The sequence below is a fragment of the Cherax quadricarinatus genome, chromosome 89 (genome assembly GCF_038502225.1).
Source record: "Cherax quadricarinatus isolate ZL_2023a chromosome 89, ASM3850222v1, whole genome shotgun sequence".
Classification (NCBI taxonomy): Eukaryota; Metazoa; Arthropoda; class Malacostraca; order Decapoda; family Parastacidae; genus Cherax; species Cherax quadricarinatus.
The window spans coordinates 267400-290214 of record NC_091380.1 but is presented as its reverse complement, the minus strand read 5'-3'; the positions used below and the strand labels follow the sequence as shown (position 1 = coordinate 290214).

Here is a 22815-nt window from a genome sequence, read left to right as displayed (position 1 = left end):
CTGATGCAGTGGTCGGAGAAGTGGCAGATGCAGTTTAATATAGACAAATGCAAAGTTCTAAATGTTGGACAGGACAATAACCATGCCACATATAAACTAAATAATGTAGATCTTAATATTACGGATTGCGAAAAAGATTTAGGAGTTCTGGTTAGCAGTAATCTGAAACCAAGACAACAGTGCATAAGTGTTCGCAATAAAGCTAATAGAATCCTTGGCTTCATATCAAGAAGCATAAATAATAGGAGTCCTCAGGTTGTTCTTCAACTCTATACATCCTTGGTTAGGCCTCATTTAGATTATGCTGCACAGTTTTGGTCACCGTATTACAGAATGGATATAAATTCTCTGGAAAATGTACAAAGGAGGATGACAAAGTTGATCCCATGTATCAGAAACCTTCCCTATGAGGATAGACTAAGGGCCCTGAAACTGCACTCTCTAGAAAAACGTAGAATTAGGGGGGATATGATTGAGGTGTATAAATGGAAGACAGGAATAAATAAAGGGGATGTAAATAGTGTGCTGAAAATATCTAGCCTAGACAGGACTCGCAGCAATGGTTTTAAGTTGGAAAAATTCAGATTCAGGAAGGATATAGGAAAGTACTGGTTTGGTAATAGAGTTGTGGATGAGTGGAACAAACTCCCAAATACCGTTATAGAGGCCAGAACGTTGTGTAGCTTTAAAAATAGGTTGGATAAATACATGAGTAGATGTGGGTGGGTGTGAGTTAGACCTGATAGCTTGTGCTACCAGGTCGGTTGCCGTGTTCCTCCCTTAAGTCAATGTGACCTGACCTGACTAGGTTGGGTGCATTGGCTTAAGCCGGTAGGAGACTTGGACCTGCCTTGCATGGGCCAGTAGGCCTTCTGCAGTATTCCTTCGTTCTTATGTTCTTATGATCCATAAAGGAGGAGACCAAACAGAGTTGAATAACTATAGGCCAATATCCAATTTACACCCTCTCTCAAAAATCTTCGAAAAATTAATTCATAAACGAATCTACTCCTACCTCATCTCCCATAACATTCTCAACCCCTGCCAATTTGGATTCAGGCCTAATAAAAATACTAATGATGCTATTATACACATGCTAGAACATATATACACTGCAATAGAGAAAAAAGAAGTCCCACTGGGGATCTTCATTGACTTACGTAAAGCTTTTGATACAGTTGACCATGACTTGCTCCACGTAAAATTGTCACACTATGGTATTAGAGGGCACTCCCTCAACTACCTCAAGTCTTACCTCAGCAACATAAGCCAATATGTGTACGCTAATGGGGCAAGCTCTTCCGCACAACCAATTACAGTTGGTGTCCCACAGGGAAGTGTCCTTGGCCCTCTTCTCTTTCTCCTATACATAAATGACCTACCAAATGCTTCGCAATTACTCAAACCCACACTTTTTGCAGATGACACCACATACGTCTTCTCTCACCCGAGCCCAGTCACGCTAGCCAATACTGTAAACACCGAACTACAGAAAATATCTACCTGGATGAGGACTAACAAACTTACACTAAACATTGACAAAACCTACTTCATTCAGTTTGGTAGCAGAGCTACAGATGTACCTCTTAACATAACGATAAATGGATCACCTATCACAAAGCTAACAGAGGGAAAATTCTTAGGAATCCACCTCGATAATAGACTCAAATTTCATACACATATACAACAAATTTCTAAGAAAATTTCCAAGACTGTAGGCATACTATCGAAGATACGGTACTATGTTCCACAGTCAGCCCTCCTGGCCCTTTATCACTCACTTATTTACCCCTATCTCACCTATGGAATTTGTGCATGGGGCTCAACAACTAACCATCTCAGACCACTAATTACCCAACAAAAGGCTGCAGTTAGAATGATAACAAATTCTCACTACAGGCAGCACACTCCACCAGTATTCAAAACACTCAACCTACTCACCATACAAAACATCCATACTTATTATTGCACTTATTACATACATAGAACACTTAACTCTGATATTAACCCTCCCCTCAAACATCTCCTTGCCAACCTCAACAGAACACATGACCATAATACAAGGCACAGATCACTCTTTGATGTTCCTCGTGTCCATCTCACGCTATGCAAAAACTCAATGCACATAGAAGGCCCTAAAATCTGGAATTCATTACCTTTAAATATAAAAGAAACACTACCTGTTTATAAATTCAAGTCTCTTCTCAAAGTTCACTTACTCACTCAAAACCAAATAAATACTGAATAACTGAACCATATAAATTGTATATCCTAAATGTTACTCACAATTATATCACACAAATGTTAAACCTAACTTTATTTTTTTTAAATACACTACCTAACAGAATACTCCATTCTACTTAATGAACAACAATGCATGCAACCATAGGACCTGTCTTTGTAATACTCATTTGTATTTTATAGTTATCTGTTTACAATAATGTCTTATCACTGATTTCATCATTGCTTAGTTAATCTTAAGTTAATTTTAGCCAGCCCGTAATGCTATGCATATAAGTGGCTTTGGCATGCTGCTCTTACCTGTATTTTTTGTACCTCTGTTTGTATGCTAAATTTCTAAATAAATAAATAAATAAATAAAAAGTTATAATATACAAACCAGTTATAATAAACCAATTATAACAATAAATAAACTAGTTATAATACACCAGTTATAACAATAAACTAGTTATAATAAACCAGTTATAACAATAAACCAGACACCATTATTATTATTATTATAATCAAGGGGAAGCGCTAAACCCGGAGGATTATACAGCGCCTGGGGGGGGGGGGGGATGTGGAAGGCATTCAGGCTTAATTCGGGGAACGAGCACAGATCCAATTCCCTAAATCAAGAGCCCCTCACCAACATCAAGGAACCTTCCTTGAGGGGCCAGACACCATTAATAAACCCGCCACTCACAAGTATTCCTACACTATTAACAAGTCTTATGTACGTTACTTACTGTACGTTATTCACTGTACTTTGTACGTGATTCCTGACACAAAGTTTCTCCACCATCGATGTTTTTTCTGAGTGCGCACGCGCACACCTCTACAGGGGTGCCAACTTCTTCAATTATTTTAGTGATTTATGGCCAGACGGTAAACCTATAGGGGCCGTGCACCTCCAGGGGGGTGAGGGGCGTTAATGAGGTGTGATATGTGGGTATAAAAGGTAGCTGCAAGTTCCCTGGATCAAGAGCACTTAAATCACAATTAATACATGGCACTCTTGCCCTCTTTCCCTTGACAACTTAAATAAGTATATTAGTAAGTAAATAAGTGTATTAATAGGTAAATAAGTTAAATAAGTGTATTAATAAGTAAATAAGTTAAATAAGTGTATTAATAAGTAAATAAGTTAAATAAGTGTATTAATAAGTAAATAAGTTAAATGAGTGTATTAATAAGTAAAAAGTTAAATAAGTGTATAAGTAAATAAGTTAAATAAGTGTATTAATAAGTAAAAAGTTAAATAAGTGTATTAATAAGTAAATAAGTTAAGTATATTAATAAGTAAATAAGTTAAATAAGTGTATTAATAAGTAAATAAGTTAAATAAGTGTATTAGTAAGTAAATAAGTTAAATAAGTATATTAATAAGTAAATAAGTTAAATAAGTATATTAAGTAAATAAGCTAAATAAGTATATTAATAAGTAAATAAGTTAAATAAGTGTATTAGTAAGTAAATAAGTTAAATAAGTATATTAATAAGTAAATAAGTTAAATAAGTATATTAAGTAAATAAGTTAAGTATATTAATAAGTAAATAAGTTAAATAAGTATATTAATAAGTTTAAGTAAATAAGTTAAATAAGTATATTAATAAGTTTAAGTAAATAAGTTAAATAAGTATATTAATAAGTAAATAAGTTAAATAAGTATATTAATAAGTAAATAAGTTAAATAAGTATATTAATAAGTAAATAAGTTAAATAAGTATATTAATAAGTAAATAAGTTAAATAAGTATATTAATAAGTAAATAAGTTAAATAAGTATATTAATAAGTTTAAGTAAATAAGTTAAATAAGTGTATTAATAAGCTTATTTAAATAATACAAAAAAGTCAAAGTAACTTATTTCTATTGTAGTCCTTATTTTAGCTTATTACAGTCTAGCAGTATCTTAATTAATGTTCTTTATTTCTAGCATCACATGATGCAACTTATACAGACCATAACTGACACCTATGACATACTGTAGAGTTCCTGCTTATGTACAGCATTTCAGGCAAATTAGGTCAGTTTTGTCCCCCAGGATGCCACCCACACCAGTTACCTAATACCCAGGTACCTACTTACTGTTAGGTGAACGCTGACAGAAGATGTAACTAACACTCAGGTACCTACTTACTGCTAGGTGAACACTGACAGAAGGTGTAACTAACACCCAGGTACCTACTTACTGCTAGGTGAACACTGACAGAAGGCCAAACTAACACTCAGGTACCTACTTACTTGTAGGTGAACACTGACAGCAGGTATAACTAACACCCAGGTACCTACTTACTGCTAGGTGAATACTGACAGCAGGTGTAACTAACACCCAGGTACCTACTTACTACAAGTACTTCTGGCAGTCTGGGAGACACAGATGATGACCAAACTAAATGTTAATTATGTGATCAGGCATATGGTCATTCTATAGTCTATAATAAATAGTCTATAATATATAGTCTATATATAGTCTATAATATATAGTCTATATATAGCACACATAAGGGGGATTACCAACAGACCCCAGGCAGTCTTCAAGCTGGCACTGGACAAGCACCTAAAGTCAGTTCCTGATCAGCCGGGCTGTGGCTCGTACGTTGGCTTGCGTGCAGCCAGCAGCAACAGCCTGGTTGATCAGGCGCTGATCCACCAGGAGGCCTGGTCACAGACCGGGCCGCGGGGGCGTTGACCCCCGAAACTCTCTCCAGGTAAACTCCAGGTATAATATATAGTCTATAATATATAGTTTACAGTATATAGTCTATAATATATAGTCTATAATATATAGTCTATATATAGTCTATAATATATAGTCTATAATATATAGTTTACAGTATATAGTCTATAATATATAGTCTATAATATATAGTCTATATATAGTCTATAATATATAGTCTATAATATATAGTTTATATATAGTCTATAATATATAGTCTATAATATATAGTCTATAGTATATAGTCTATAATATATTGTCTATAATATATTGTCTATAATATATTGTCTATAATATATAGTCTATAATATATAGTCTATAATATATAGTTTACAGTATATAGTCTATAATATATAGTCTATAATATATAGTCTATATATAGTCTATAATATATAGTCTATAATATATAGTTTATATATAGTCTATAATATATAGTCTATAATATATAGTCTATAGTATATAGTCTATAATATATTGTCTATAATATATTGTCTATAATATATTGTCTATATTGTCTATAATATATTGTCTATAATATATTGTCTATATTGTCTATAATATATTGTCTATAATATATTGTCTATAATATATAGTCTATAGGAGAAGGCTGGAGGCAGTGGAGATGTCATGTCTGAGGGCAATGTGTGGTGTGAATATAATGCAGAGAATTCGTAGTTTGGAAGTTAGGAGGAGGTGCGGGATTACCAAAACTGTTGTCCAGAGGGCTGAGGAAGGGTTGTTGAGGTGGTTCGGACATGTAGAGAGAATGGAGCGAAACAGAATGACTTCAAGAGTGTATCAGTCTGTAGTGGAAGGAAGGCGGGGTAGGGGTCGGCCTAGGAAGGGTTGGAGGGAGGGGGTAAAGGAGGTTTTGTGTGCGAGGGGCTTGGACTTCCAGCAGGCATGCGTGAGCGTGTTTGATAGGAGTGAATGGAGACAAATGGTTTTTAATACTTGACGTGCTGTTGGAGTGTGAGCAAAGTAACATTTATGAAGGGATTCAGGGAAACCGGCAGGCCGGACTTGAGTCCTGGAGATGGGAAGTACAGTGCCTGCACTCTGAAGGAGGGGTGTTAATGTTGCAGTTTAAAAACTGTAGTGTAAAGCACCCTTCTGGCAAGACAGTGATGGAGTGAATGATGGTGAAAGTTTTTCTTTTTCGGGCCACCCTGCCTTGGTGGGAATCGGCCGGTGTGATAATAAAAAAAAAAAAATAATATTGTCTATAATATATTGTCAATAATATATAGTCTATAATATATGTATAGCTTGCAGAGGCAAAGGCAATGTTCACGGCTTTCACTGAGACCCACATAAAGGATCACTTGGCAATAACAAAAACATAAACTGGGACCAAGTAAACCAAGTCCTAACCGATATAAGCTGGGAAGATATACTAAGCAACACAGACCCCAACTTATGCCTAGAACAGATTAACTTGGTGGCACTCGATGTATGCACAAGGCTTGTTCCGGTGGCCTGGTGGCTAAAGCTCCCGCTTCACACACGGAGGGCCCGGGTTCGATTCCCGGCGGGTGGAAACATTTCGACACGCTTCCTTACACCTGTTGTCCTGTTCACCTAGCAGCAAATAGGTACCTGGGTGTTAGTCGACTGGTGTGGGTCGCATCCTGGGGGACAAGATTAAGGACCCCAATGGAAATAAGTTAGACAGTCCTCGATGACGCACTGACTTTCTTGGGTTATCCTGGGTGGCTAACCCTCCGGGGTTAAAAATCCGAACGAAATCTTATCTTAAAAAGGAGGAGTAGATGTAAAATAGAAAGAGACAGGCGCTCCCTTTACAGGCGACGGAAAAGAATAACAGAGCGGATAAAAGAGGTCAATACATCTGAAATGCGTAGGGAGACACTGGTCAGAGAAATAGCAAGCATCGAACTTAAGCTAAAGGAATCTTACAGGAGTCATGGGCTTAGAACAGGTCGCTCCTGTCTGTCTCAACTATTGGATCACTATGACAAGGTCCTAAATGCACTAGAAGACAAAAAGAATGCAGATGTAATATATACAGACTTTGCAAAAGCCTTTGACAAGTGTGACCATGGCGTAATAGCGCACAAAATGCGTGCTAAAGGAATAACAGGAAAAGTCGGTCGATGGATCTATAATTTCCTCACTAACAGAACACAGAGAGTAGTCGTCAACATTGTAAAGTCCGAGGCAGCTACGGTGAAAAGCTCTGTTCCACAAGGCACAGTACTCGCTCCCATCTTGTTCCTCATCCTCATATCTGACATAGACAAGGATGTCAGCCACAGCACCGTGTCTTCCTTTGCAGATGACACCCGAATCTGCACGACAGTGTCTTCCACTGCAGACACTGCAAGGCTCCAGGCGGACATCAACCAAATCTTTCAGTGGGCTGCAGAAAACAATATGAAGTTCAACGATGAGAAATTTCAATTACTCAGATATGGTAAACACGAGGAAATTAAATCTTCATCAGAGTACAAAACAAATTCTGGCCACAAAATAGAGCGACACACCAACGTCAAAGACCTGGGAGTGATCATGTCAGAGGATAAGTAAGTAAGTTTATTCAGGTATACACAAATAGAGTTACATAGAATTATCATACATAGCAGCATATGTGTAGAGAACCTAGGATAACTTCAAGGACCATAACATTGTATCAATCGCATCTGCTAGAAAAATGACAGGATGGATAATGAGAACCTTCAAAACTAGGGATGCCAAGCCCATGATGACACTCTTCAAGTCACTTGTTCTATCTAGGCTGGAATATTGCTGCACACTAACAGCACCTTTCAAGGCAGGTGAAATTGCTGACCTAGAAAATGTACAGAGAACCTTCATGGCACGCATAACGGAGATAAAACACCTCAATTACTGGGAGCGCTTGAGGTTCCTGAACCTGTATTCCCTGGAACGCAGGAGGGAGAGATACATGATTATATACACCTGGAAAATCCTAGAGGGACTGGTACCGAACTTGCACACAAAAATCACTCACTATGAAAGCAAAAGACTTGGCAGACGATGCAACATCCCCCCAGTGAAAAGCAGGGGTGTCACTAGCACGTTAAGAGACTATACAATAAGTGTCAGGGGCCCAAGACTGTTCAACTGCCTCCCAGGCAGTCTTCAAGCTGGCACTGGACAAGCACCTAAAGTCAGTTCCTGATCAGCCGGGCTGTGGCTCGTACATTGGTTTGCGTGCAGCCAGCAGTAACAGCCTGGTTGATCAGGCTCTGATCCACCAGGAGGCCTGGTCTCAGACCGGGCCGCGGGGGCGTTGACCCCCGGAACTCTCTCCAGGTAAACTCCAGGTAATATAGTCTATAGTATATAGTCTATAGTCTATAATATGTTGTCTATAGTATATAGTCTATAATATATAGTCTATAATATATAGTCTATAGTATAAAGTATATAGTAGTCTATAGTATATAGTCTATATAGTCTATAGTCTATGTATATAGTCTATAGTACATAGTATATAGTCTATAGTATATAGTCTATGTATATACTCTATAGTCTATGTATATAGTATATAGTCTATAGTATATAGTCTATAGTATATAGTCTATAGTCTACAGTATATAGTCTGTAGTCTATAGTTTATAGTATATAGTCTATAGTATATAGTCTATAGTATATAGTCTATAGTATATAGTATATAGTCTGTAGTTTATAGTCGATAGTCTATAGTATATAGTCTATAGTCAATAGTGTGATCAGGCTGTGATCCACCAGGAGGCCTGGTCACAGACCGGGCCACGGGGGCGTTGACCCCCGGAACTCTCTCCAGGTAAACTCCAGGTATAGCCAGTATATGGTTACTATCTTCAACAATTACTCAGAAATATAGACAGTGTAATAACTATGTAATAATAACAACTATGTAATATATCTTATTAATAAAAATAAAATACCAGATATATTAAGCAAATTTCCTAAATTTACTTGTAACAGATAACTGAACTGTTGATATAATCCAATTGTTCTCCTGTTAACCTTTGTGAGGCCTAGTTCATAGGCCTATTGTGTGTCCATATACTCTTGTACTACCATCCATAGGATGGATATTGGTAGCACAATAAACCAGCCACTACCATCCATAGGATGGATGTGGGTTGTGGAAAATAATGTATTTTCCAGAAAAAAATACAGTGTATTTTTTATGTAAATTAGTGTAACATACTGTATTTAATAAAAATTTGTCATAAAAAATGGGAAGCCTGCGCAGAGGGTACTCGCCATTGTTTTTTGAATTGAGTAACAAACGTTAGTGAATAATGGGAAGAATTTTCGTGCTCTAGAGGTTAAAATTGGGCTGACACCTCTCAAATAGGAGCCAAAATTGTTGGATGTGCATTCCTGCATAACTTGAGATATCAGGCGACTGGACAAGACAGCTCCAGGAACCTCAGATAAGTCTGTTTATGTTTGTAACTCTGGCCAGTGTTATTTTCATAGACAGTGGGGTTTTCTGAGTATGATACAAATGATACAAATTGGTGAGTGATATTAAGATATATTCTCCTTCTGTTATGTAAATGTGTGTATATATAATCACTTATTAATTTTAATATACAGTCCACAAATTTATATATTTACCAGAATTCCTGGTGTATGTACATTTCATTTGTAATTAATAGGTCTAGAGCAACTTGTGGATATGACAGTTGTAGGTATCGAAGGGGGACATTTTTTGTGACCTAGGTGTCCCAAATTCCTACTTGTCTATGTAACTCTGATAAATAATAATTATCTTTGTTATCATTTACTGTTATGTACATAATGAGTTATATTCAGATAAATGCAATTTTCCACAAACAACAAAACAACAACAAAAACAAAACAACAAAAACAAATTCATCATCATCATCAGCTCAACCAGGTCGAGCTTTCTATCCAGTTCACACTGTATAGTGTGATTTTTCTGAACTTAAGTTCTCTGCCGGAGGCGTCTCCATCAACTACCCCCCATAGACTCGTGTCATGAGTTTTCGGGTGGCCATGAGTCCATATTGGATCAAGATTATTATTATAATAAAGGGGGAGCACTAAACCCATATGATTATGCAGCACCTGTGGGGGGATGTGGAAGGTATTCAGGCTTAATTCAGGGAACTGGAGCACAGATCCAATTCCCTAGATCAAGAGCCCCTCACCAGCATCAAGGAACCTTCTTTGAGGGGCCTTGGATCAAGAGACCCTCACCACCACCTTCAAGGAACCTCTCTCCAGGCCACCACTCACATTATTATTATTATAATTAAGGGGAAGCGCTAAACCCGGAGGATTATGCAGCGCCTGGGGGGGGGATGTGGAAGGCATTCAGGCTTAATTCGGGGAACTGGAGCACAGATCCAATTCCCGAAATCAAGAGCCCCTCACCAACATCAAGGAACCTTCCATGAGGGGCCACCACTCACAACCAGTGCTAGTCATACTATTGTACCACTAGCACTCTGGTGGTATAATAGTACTACTGTACCACTAGTGCCCTACATGAAGGGCAGATTATTTTAATATTCAGGGAAGTGCTACAATCGTAAGGGTTATAATAAAAAATTGGCCTATGGGACGTACTCGTTTTTCATCATACACAGTATTATGTTCATGGGGAGAGTTAATCCAGTAGGAATAGACCTATTTAGGGCTGTTTCTGCTAGTTTATGGGTCAGTGTTAAATTTATGTGGGAAATTTAAGCCAGTAGGGATACATCTATTTAGGAGTGTTCCTGTTAGCCTATGGGTCAGAATTATGGGGACAGGTAAGCAAGTAGGGATAGGCCTATTTAGGGGTGTTCCTGCTAGCCAATGGGTCAGTATTATGGGGAGGGGTAAGCCAATAGGGATAGGCCTACTTAGGGGTGTTCCTGCTAGCCTATGGGTCAGCATTATGGGGAGAGGTAAGCCAGTAGGGATAGACCTATTTAGAGATGTTCCTGCTAGCCTGTGGGTCAGTATTGCATTCATAGGAGAGATTTAATAACATAAGTGCAGATAAAAACAGTTTAGAGAAGCAGCTTGGGTTTCCAGACAGCATAATATGATCCTTGTGAGTTTAACACTGACTTGATTGTAATAACAATCAATGGATTACCATGGAAAGTTTTAAGCCAGCAGAAACAGGCCTAAATAAACCTATCCCTGCTGGCATTAAGGTCAATCACAAGCAAGTTTCACGATAATGCTTGCAGACCTAATTATTCTTATTATTAGTATTAACAAAACCAAGTGCTAAACCTACTAGGATCACACAGAGCTATGTATTCTTATTAGCCTCCTAAGAACACCCATGTCATGGACTAGTTCAGGTTAACCTATGGAGTCATCTAGTCTGTGACACTTCTCTCAGGAGCCTGTGTACACCCTTGGTAGAGCTCTCTATCCTACCAGGATCCCAGCTATGTCATGCACCCTTGATAGAACCCTCTATCCTACTAGGATCCCAGCTATGTCACATGTGAACACCCTTGGCAGAGCCCTCTATCCTACCAGGGTCCCAGCTATGCATCTGGTAGAGGCCAGGTTAGGTTGATGAGGTGATTTCTAAACTCATTAGTTATACAATATACTGCTGTTTCACTTTCTTGTGGGACAGGAATCTTGTTATTTTTGGGGGGAAGTGATAAATCCATGAAGGTCACACAATTTCTTGGGAATTGTTAGAATCAAAACCAAGTGCTAAGCCCACAAGGGTCATACAGTGCTGCAGGGCTGGGGGTGTTGTTTGATCAGAAAGTAGGAAGGGTGTACTAATATTATAATCAAAACCAAGCACTAAACCCAAAGGGATCATTCAGCACTTGCAAGGACGTAGAGGACAACAAAGGTAGAGTTAGAAAGGTCTGTGATTTCTTGGCAATAAGAGGCACTCAGACATGATCCAAGGAATGGGAAGGCAATTCCAATGCCTTGGATCAAGTTTCACTTGCATCAAGGAATCTACATTGTGGGACTCAATCCTTGAAATAAAAATGACATATGTGCTATCAACTATTTTCATACCATGGTAAATTATTATTACATTGACAAGTGTTAAATGTAAATGAGCCGTAAAGGAATTTATATTTCTATCATAACAGAACTTTGATAAGGATTTCCTCTATCCAGATCCTCTACATCCAAGCTACTTTGATCATCTTAATGTGAATTAATTTTTATTATCATAGGGAGTGCACTAAATCTATAGGGAAAAATAGAAATAGCAGACCATGTACTGTTGTTCATAGGAAAACACAAGAATTGTAGACAATAATACAATGCCCTCCCAGGAATCTTGGAAGTGCTCTCACTGTCACTGAAGGAAGCACACCACTGCCTAACCATACCACAGGCAGGATTTGAACCCACGGTCAGAGAGTCGTGGTATGGTTTGTTTGCAATCGTGTCATTACGATTTTGTGAGACACCACTGCCTCTCAACATCACGTGTAATTACTGCCATAATCAAGAAAGCCAAGATGATTTTTGTCCAAAAAATCAAAAAATGTTAACAGGGCAGAAAAGGATCATTAAGTTTAAAAAAAAAAAAAAAAAAAAAATCTTTGAACCAACCAACTGGATTTCAGATCTGGTGAACACCCTCGTACATTACCTACCTACCTACTCCCATTTCAGCTCAGCAGGTGGCCCTATGCCATGTAGGCTATAGGGTTATGCATGTGTCAAGCCTGCCTCAAATCAGTATATGTATATATTTAGTCAGGCTGAACACGTACTTCAGGAGCCATCAGTCTATCAGCATCGTGTGTGCCAGCATTAGGGACTTCATTACCGAAGCTAACCTAACCTAATTTATACACAATACCTTAACCTATCTCTTTCTCAGTGCCTCTTTTGTTAACATACTAAACATCCATACATCTTTTGTAACAGCAACACACCTCTTCTTCTTTTCTATATATTATCAACAACACACCTCTTCTTTTCATACAAAACAGATTCATCAATTCGTCTGGTAGGGATACTGCCAGTGTGTTGAAAGAAAGATTCATAAATATGTGTTAAGTTTTTATATTATATAGCAATCTCTTTCCCTACTAATTCTTCTTTGTACAATATTATTACAATCACAGCTAAGCGCTAACACCACAAGTCATACACCCCTTAGTAAAACACTAACTATGCAAAGCAATATACAGTGGTACCCTGAGTTTTGAACTGCTCTCGACTCGACCAATTATGTAAGTGTATTATTGTAAGTGCTTTTCTAAGTGTATTTTTGGGGGGTCTCAAACAGACTAATCTAATTTACATTATTCCTTATGGGAACAAATTTGTTCAGCAACGGCACTTGAACAGCCTTCTGGAACGAAAAAAGTTCGAAACTCAGGATACCACTGTATTATAATAAAAAAAAATACTAAACCTACGAGAGTCGCCAAGCAATATAAAGATACAAATTTAGTCATGGAAAGACAGTTCATACTTAAACTACTGCTATATGTAACACACACTCAAGTTACATTTAGGGGACAACATGTTACTACAGTGTCTTTCCATTAAATGATTTTGAAAGTTACAAGGACAGGATTATAAATTTTTTATTAAGGTCATTAAATATTAAAAAAAATTTCATTGGTTTATTGTGTAGCATTTACAAAAGTGGGAACACCAAATATAATGAACATTCATATATAAAATCTACCTTATGCCCACTACTTTCTTTCCCTTTGTTGATATCTGAAATATCCTTGAAAAAAAAATAATCAAGGGGACCAACTGCAGTGCTCCTGTTTTGCTGCATGTAAATTAAAAATAAATTAGAGCACTAGGGTAAATTTTTAAAAGGCATCTGAATTGTTTGTCCTTTGGGTGAAAAAAAAATCAGGTTAGCCAACACTTGACACTACAAGTCTGGCTGGTCAGGTACTCACTTGACACCTCAAGCGAGTGCCTGACCAACCAGACTGTGGTTCATATGTGGGTTTGTATGCAGCTGGCAGTAACAGCCTGGTTAAGTGGGCCCTGATTCACCATGGGGGCACTGACCTGGAACACCCTCCAGGTATACAGTAAACATCATATATATATATATATATACATGTATATACATGTGAATAATCACACAGATAATGAGAATGCTCACCATAATTGTTTTAAGCAAATGAAATATGGTACTCATCACTGAAGTATGCTGGCCCCACCTACCTAAAAACCACAAAATAGGGCATCCCCCTGCACTCTACAACATCCTTAAACAGTCTAGGAAGTGATTAACACACATTCACCAGGGTTTCATGGCGTAAATTCAACCCTGAATCATGGTGGCATCCTAAAGCCATGGGAGTGGGTTGATATCCTTCCTCTAGTAGTTCTCACTATCACAGCCCAGAGGTTCTCAACAGGGTTCAAGTCTGGGGAATATCCTGGCCAGTCACTGAAGAAGTGAACAAGAGATTTCAAGGTGTGCCAAGGAGAACTGTCTTTCATAAAAACTTTGCACCACAGTGTGTGCAAAATTTAGGCAAATAATAAGAGCAATTCTAGGAATCTTGTTACAGTTAACATTAGTGAAGATGTTTTTCAAGGCTTCCCTAGATGTAGTTTTGTTGTAAGCATGTCATTAACATTGTCCTCAAAGAACTGACACAACCAGGTCCTCGCTGGACTCTCACAGGCATCAGAGGCTTCTGCTATTTCCTTTGTTTGATGGCCTGCCTTGTGTAATCCAATGATCTTTGTAATTGTCTCATGACAGTTACTTACTCCTCTTATTTAACCCTTAAACTGTCCAAACATAGATCTACATTTTTACCCGTAGGGCTCCGACCTTTATTTTCCCCATAAGAATGTAAAAAAATGTAGATCTACGCTCGAAGCGCTACGCGAGCGAACGTAGAAATACGTTTGGACAGTTTAAGGGTTAATTCAATAGCCAGAAACGACTGATAAACTTGGTCCTCACAATCACACAGTACAGGGGTGCCATGACAAAACCATCCATCACACAGCACGGGGGTGTCATGACATGACACAAAACTATCCACCACACATTACAGAGGTGCCATGACACAAAACCATCCACCACACATTACAGGGGTGCCGTGACACAAAACCATCCACCACACATTACAGGGGTGCTGTGACACAAAACCATCCACCACACATTACAGGGATGCCATGACACAAAACCATCCACCACACATTACAGGGGTGCCGTGACACAAAACCATCCACCACACATTACAGGGGTGCCGTGACACAAAACCATCCACCACACATTACAGGGGTGCCGTGACACAAAACCATCCACCACACGTTACGGAGGTGCCATGACAAAACCATTCACCACAGAAGCCTGGAATGCACTTAATATGCAACCAGAAAGTAGTCTTAAGAATCCCACTTTGAGTTGCAGAACCAGCATAATTTTTCTCACTGACAAATCTATCAGGATGAGGTATTACTTTGAACAATAAATTATGATAGGTGCCTTCCACTGAGCATACTTTTAATTGAGTTCCTCTCCTAACCTAGTATATCACCAGGTTATCCTTCCTTTCGATGTACTCCTTACATCTCCTAGGTACTGACAACTCTCAAGTATGGAGGATAAGAGAGTTTATATCCTCTCACACCTGCTTAATGGCATTCCAGTGTGGTGATAGTAGTCATGTCCATGCCATGAAGCTTACACTTAATGAGGTTCCATAAGTTCTCTATTGGATTTAAGTCCAGTGAGTTACCAGTAAGATCATCAAAGGTTGAAACTTCACTATCACTTACCCAATTATTTATGTCTTTGGAAGTATGATGACAGGCACTGTGTTATATACAAATGTTGCCCTGGCACATCTTGAAACTGTCAGCTAATAGTCTGCTGAAAGCATACTTATGCATTTACATATTTATGATGCTTACTATATAAGGTAATCTACACATTAACATTCAAGCTAATTTATTAAACTGAATCATATATTTTTAATTATGATACACAACAATTTACAATTAGATTCACATTAGATAATAGAATCTGGGAGCTTGACCTTGGTGGGAAGTGCTGGTGCTTGGAGATCATCCTCATCGGTCAGGCTCAGTCGGGTCAGGTCCTCGGGTCGTACCAACTTAACCGGCATGGACATTGGATCTGCTTCCACACTTAACCCATTCTGCTGACAAATTTTGTTCATTTTAACTCATTTAAGAAAATAAGGTTCCTATATTAATAGCTCATAAAGCCTTACATGGGTGTGAAGAATGGGTTGTTTATATTGCAGCAAGGAGGAGACTGGAGGCAGTGGAAATGTCATATCGGAGAGAGGGCAATGTGTGAATATAATGTGAATATAATGTGAATATAATGCAGAGAATTCATAGCATGGATATTAGGACAAGGTGTGGGGATACTGAAAGTGTTACCAAGAGGGCAGAAGACAGGTTGTTGAGGTGGCTCAGACATCTAGGAAGAAAATAGGATGACTTGGAGGATGTATAAATCTGTAGTGAAGGGAAGACAGGGTAGGAGTCATCTTAAGAAAGGTTAGAGGGACAGAGTAAAGAAGGTTTTGTGTGAGGGAGTTAGATATCCAGCAGGTGTGTGAGTGTGTTAGTAGTGGAGGCAAGTGGTTTTTATGACTGTTGGAGTGTGAGCAAGGTAACAATTATGAAGGGATTCAGGGAAACCAGTAAACTGGACTTGAGTCCTAGACATGAGGTAGGGATGTTTGCAGTTTTGAACTGTAACATCAGTTCCCCTCTGGCAAGACAGTGATGGAATGAGTAATGGTGAAAGTGTTTCTTCTTTTTCAGATCATACTACTATGGTGGGAGATGGCTGGCGTGTTTAAAAAAACAATAACACTCTCTTCAAGAATGCTCTGATACTGAAAGGCTGTGCGAACAAATTCAAACTACCTTTCTAAAATTCAATTTAAACCTCATTAACTGCACTCCATTTATGACCCTTATGGGTCTAGAGCTTTCCCATCATTATCCACTGGGGTCTAGATCTTCAAACAATTACCCTTTCAATACCCAACTTCTATGATTATCTTTCCCAATTTTATTCTCAAGCTCGTTCTTTTACGCATAGCTAAATTGGCCTTCCATATATTTCTTGAAATTTTAACTTAATTCAGGAATAAAACTCACTACCATATTCTCATTATTTACTAACCATCTCAATGACTTACACATAATATATAACTGCCCAAGGAAAGGAACAGTAACATTTTATAAGTTATTCCAACCTAACAAAATAACACTTTGGTAATTATAGGTGCTCCTTGAAAAATATCCTATGCAGGATATGAATATATAACTAAATAACTACTCTCACTGAATAACTAACTAAATCAATAATTACTATAACTAAATACTAGTACAGTAGGGTCCTGCTTTATGGCGTTCCGCTAATACGGTCATTTCAAATTATTACCAGAACTCTCCATACGGCTCCCCTCACCTGACTTTCTAATACGGTCACCGCGCCCCACCCTGTTTGTTTACATTCTATGTGAGATCCGTAAGCACTAAGTCTCTCCATCATGCCTGGAAACTCCAAAATTTCAAGTGTTTTTAAAAGTCATTTCATATTTTATATATACGCTGATAATTATACTTATGTATACTTGTACCTAAATAAACTTACATACTGTGCTGGCATGCAGGTACACATTAAAATCAGTAAGAGTGTCTTATGTCTCGAGACACCATATTAGTAATGATAATAATAATCACAGAGTCTCATTAAATGTCGTATATTACGTTAATATACGCATTTTCATTAATCCATCTATGATATTTTTTCAAAATTATACAATAAACACAACGCGTAACATATAAAGATGATAAATACACCCCACAGTAGAATAAATAAACATAAATATGAGATGTGGTAGCCAGACGACTTGCACAAGTGATGCCATATTAGAAATGATAATAATAATAATCACCGAGTCTCATTAAATGTCGTATATTACAGTAATACACACATTTTCATTAATCCATCCATGATATTTTTTTCAAAATTATATAATAAACACAATACATAACATATAAAGATGATAAATACACCCCACAATAGAATAAATAAAGATAAATATGACTCTAGGTAGTAGGTTGGTAGACAGCAACCACCCAGGGAGGTACTACCATCCTGCCAAGTGAGTGCAAAATGAAAGCCTGTAATTGTTTTACATGATGGTAGGATTGCTGGTGTCTTTTGTCTGTCTCATAAACATGCAAGATTTCAGGTACATCTTGCTACTTCTACTTACACTTAGGTCACACTACACATACATGTACAAGCATATATATACACACCCCTCTGGGTATTCTTCTATTTTCTTTCTAGTTCGTGTTCTTGTTTATTTCCTCTTACCTCCATGGGGAAGTGGAACAGAATTCTTCCTCTGTAAGCCATATGTATTGTAAGAGGCGACTAAAATGCCGGGAGCAAGGGGCTAGTAACTCCTCCTCCCGTATAAATTACTAAATTTAAAAGAGAAACTTTCGTTTTTCTTTTTGAGCCACCCTGCCTTGGTGGGATATGGCCAGTGTGTTGAAAAAAGAAGAAGGACTGCTGGTGTCTTTTGTCTGTCTCATAAACATGCAAGATTTGATCAGGTACATCTTGCTACTTCTACTTACACTTAAGTCACACTACACATACATGTACAAGCGTATATACACACACCCCTCTGTTTTTTTTTTATTTTCTTTCTTGTTCTTGTTTATTTCCTCTTATCTCCATGGGGAAGTGGAACAGAATTCTTCCTCCGTAAGCCGTGCGTGTTGTAAGAGGCAACTAAAATGCCGGGAGCAAGGGCCTAGTAACCCCTTCTCCTGTATAAATTACTAAATTTAAAAAGAGAAACTTTCATTTTTCTTTTTGGGCCACCCTGCCTTGGTGGGATACGGCCGGTTTGTCGAAAAAAAAAAAAAATATGAGACATGGTAGCCAGATAACTTGTACAAGTGATGGCAAGAATAACATTTTCTCTAGTCCAACATAAGAGAAAAAGTGTTACTGGGGGTAACTGTAAAAACTTATTCCTTTCGTATGTAAGTTTATTCAGGTATACACAAATACAGTTACATAGATTATCATACATAGCAGCATATGTGTAAAGTACCTAGGATAACCCAAAAAAGTCAAGAGTGACTTATTTCTATTGCCTTCATTCAGAGTGTCATTTCTTCTAAAAATGGTGTTACATGAGAATGGGAGTGTTCCTCTTTATTTATTCCACCGTATCAATGTAGAGACAACTTGTACACAATGTAATTTGTACACAAACCAGACGTGTATGCCTGGCTTGTTTACAAAACTGGAGTTCACCTGGTTTGTTTACATAACTCTGCACTTGTCCTCCCTCATGTACTCATTCTCTCTCTCTCCCATTTATTCGTTTTATCTCGTTTACTCACCCAACCCTACATTAAGACTACAAATATTTAGTAATGAGTGAACTGTATATGCATTTTATTGCTCTGAGATGCTTAAATATCATAGAATAGTATATGTGGGTGGGGGTGATCTGGCTGACTACCATACACACCACACTCGATTTCTTACAATAAATACTACTCATCTCACCCTAGATTAAGACTACAAATATTTTAAGGTAAGAATGATTGAACTGTACATGCATTTTATCGCTCTGGGATGCTTAAATGTAATGCAATATTATGTGTGGATGGGGTGGCCTGGTATGGTAGCCCGGCTGGCTACCATACATACCACACTTGATTTCTTACAATATACAGTGGACCCTCAACTAACGCTATTAATCCGTTCCTGAGAGCTCATCGTTAGTCAAAATAATCGTTAGTCAAGTTAATTTTCCCCATAAGAAATAATGGAAATCAAATTAATCCGTGCAAGACACCCAAAAGTATTGAAAAAAAAAAATTTTAACACATGAAATATTAATTTTAATACACACAAACTGAAGAAGACATGCACAGTACCATGACACTTACCTTTATTGAAGATCTGGTGATGATTGATGGGATGGGAGGAGGGGAGAGAGTTGATGGTCTTAGTGTTTAGAAGGGGAATCCCCTTCCATTAGGACTTGAGGTGGCAAGTCCTTTTTCGGGGTTACTTCCCTTCTTCTTTTAATGCCACTAGGACCAGCTTGAGAGTCACTGGACCTCTGTCGCACAACATATCTGCCCATAGAGGCCTGTACCTCCCGTTCCTTTATGACATTCCTAAAGTGTTTCACAACATTGTCAGTGTCACCATTAAACACTTGTTCAGGTTTCAGTCCTTCACTGTCTATGTACTCCTTGAATTCCTGCACATATTTTTCAGCTGCTTTTTGGTCCAAACTGGCAGCCTCACCATGCCTTATCACACTATGTATGCCACTACGATTCTTAAATCTCTCAAACCAACCTTTGCTGGCCTTAAATTCACTCGCATCACCACTAGTTGCTGGCATTTTTCTAATTAAATCGTCATGCAACTTCCTAGCCTTTTCACATATGATCGCTTGAGAGATGCTATCTCCTGCTATCTGTTTTTCATTTATCCATACCAATAACAGTCTCTCAACATCTTCTATCACTTGCGATCTCAGTTTCGAAAACACAGTTGCACCTTTGGCAATAACAGCTTCTTTGATTGCCATTTTCTTGGCCACAATAGTAGCGATGGTTGATTGGGGTTTTGTGTACAGCCTGGCCAGCTCGGAGACATGCACTCCACTTTCATACTTAGCAATGATCTCTTTCTTCATATCCATAGTAATTCTCACCCATTTTGCTGTAGGGTTGGCACTAAAAGCTTTCTTGGGGCCCATGGTGACTTATTTTGCAGGGACAATCACTAAAAAGGCTGTGATAATATGAAATGTTCCGATTGTATGCTTGGAAGCGACCACGGTGGCTGGCTGGCTTGTAAACACTGGCCAGAAGTGGACGCGTCTCAGATGGAACGAATAGTGTTGGTCGAGTTTTTTAGCGCTAATCGAGGCAAAAATTTTTGCAATAAAATGTATCGCTAGTCAGATTTATCGTTAATCGATGCCATCGCTGGTCGAGGGTCCACTGTATATACTTGTCTCACGCTAGATTAAGACTACAAATATTTTAAGGTAAGTAACGAAAGTATAGTAGTACCAACACACTATTATGGGTGTGAAGCTTGGGTCGTGAATGCAGCAGCGAGGAGGCGGTTGGAGGCAGTGGAGATGTCCTATCTAAGGGCAATGTGTGGTGTAAATATTATGCAGAAAATTCGGAGTGTGGAAATTAGGAGAAGGTGTGGAGTTAATAAAAGTATTAGTCAGAGGGCTGAAGAAGGGTTGTTGAGGTGGTTTGGTCATTTAGAGAGAATGGATCAAAGTAGAATGACATGGAGAGCATTTAAATCTGTAGGAGAAGGAAGGTGGGGTAGGGGTTGTCCTCGAAAAGGTTGGAAGGAAGGGGTGAGGAAGGTTTTGTGGGCGAGGGGCTTGGACTTCCAGCAGGCGTGCATGAGCGTGTTCGATAGGAGTGAATGGAGACGAATGGTATTTGGGACCTGACGATCTGTTGGAGTGTGAGCAGGGTAATATTTAGTGAAGGGATTCAGGGAAACCAGTTATTTTTATACATGTAAAGTAAAAGGACACAAGTGCAACTAATGTGACATTTATTGAGGTACCATTTCGATGTGCAGCAGCAGCAGCAGCAGCAGCAGCAGCAGCAGCAGCAGCAGCAGCAGCAGCAGCAGCAGCAGCAGCAGCAGCAGCAGCGGCAGCAGCAGCAGCAGCAGCAGCAGCAGCAGCAGCAGCAGCAGCAGCAGCAGCAGCAGCAGCAGCAGCAGCAGCAGCAGCAGCAGCAGCAGCAGCAGCAGCAGCAGCAGCAGCAGCAGCAGCAGCAGCAGCAGCAGCAGCAGCAGCAGCAGCAGCAGCAGCAGCAGCAGCAGCAGCAGCAGCAGCAGCAGCAGCAGCAGCAGCAGCAGCAGCAGCAGCAGCAGCAGCAGCAGCAGCAGCAGCAGCAGCAGCAGCAGCAGCAGCAGCAGCAGCAGCAGCAGCAGCAGCAGCAGCAGCAGCAGCAGCAGCAGCAGCAGCAGCAGCAGCAGCAGCAGCAGCAGCAGCAGCAGCAGCAGCAGCAGCAGCAGCAGCAGCAGCAGCAGCAGCAGCAGCAGCAGCAGCAGCAGCAGCAGCAGCAGCAGCAGCAGCAGCAGCAGCAGCAGCAGCAGCAGCAGCAGCAGCAGCAGCAGCAGCAGCAGCAGCAGCAGCAGCAGCAGCAGCAGCAGCAGCAGCTATTTTTATATAGCCGGACTTGAGTCCTGGAAATGGGAAGTACAATGCTTGAACTCTAAAGGAGGGGCTCGGGATATTAGCAGTTTGGAGGGATATGTTGTGTATCTTTATACGTATATGCTTCTAAACTGTTGTGTTCTGAGCACCTCTGCAAAAACAGTGATTATGTATGAGTGAGGTGAAAGTGTTGAATGATGATGAAAGTATTTTCTTTTTAGGGATTTTCTTTCTTTTTGGGTCATCCTGCCTCGGTGGGTCACCCTGCCTCGGTGGGTCACCCTGCCTCGGTGGGTCACCCTGCCTCGGTGGGTCAACCTGCCTCGGTGGGAGACAGCCGACTTGTTGAAAAAAAAAAAAGTAACGAGTGTACTATATGTCTATTTTACTTTTTTACTGTTTTTAATGCCTAGTTCTACTGCTAACCCCAATGGAAATAAGTCACATTGTCTGACTTTTTTGGGTTATCCTGGGTACTTTACATATATGCTGTTATGTATGATAATCTATGTAACTGCATTTGTGTATATCTGAATAAACTTACTTACTAACTTAATATATGTTAGTGTAAACTTGTTATCTAGTATTTGTATGCATTTATAAGGGGAAAAAAGGGTGTTCCACTTTACGGCAATTTCCGCTTTACGGCGGTAGCCTGGAACCTAACTTGCC

The 22815-nt window shown here is 39.0% G+C and overlaps 2 protein-coding genes across 12 annotated transcripts in view; both read right to left on the bottom strand.

The window, feature by feature from the left end:
* Window positions 1–3240, bottom strand: part of LOC138855314 (tigger transposable element-derived protein 1-like) — a 30850-nt gene extending 27610 nt beyond the window's left edge. For 5 of the 11 annotated variants that reach the window (XR_011394533.1, XR_011394536.1, XR_011394538.1 and 2 more), the window contains exon 1: window positions 2970–3229. The gene's annotated coding sequence lies outside the window, so the exon portion shown is untranslated. Of the gene's footprint in view, window positions 1–2969 lie in introns of all 11 variants that reach the window. The other 6 variants (XR_011394542.1, XR_011394541.1, XR_011394545.1 and 3 more) reach the window with 5 other exon arrangements.
* A 10270-nt stretch (window positions 3241–13510) lies between these two features.
* LOC128697142 (transmembrane protein 59) overlaps window positions 13511–22815 on the bottom strand; it is a 38825-nt gene continuing 29520 nt past the window's right edge. The window contains exons 5-6 of the mRNA XM_070104233.1: window positions 17349–17380; window positions 13511–16053 (exon numbers count right to left, since the gene is read on the bottom strand). Of these exons, the coding sequence (XP_069960334.1) occupies window positions 15904–16053; window positions 17349–17380 (182 nt within the window). The 3' untranslated portion in view covers window positions 13511–15903. The remainder of the gene's footprint in view (window positions 16054–17348; window positions 17381–22815) is intronic.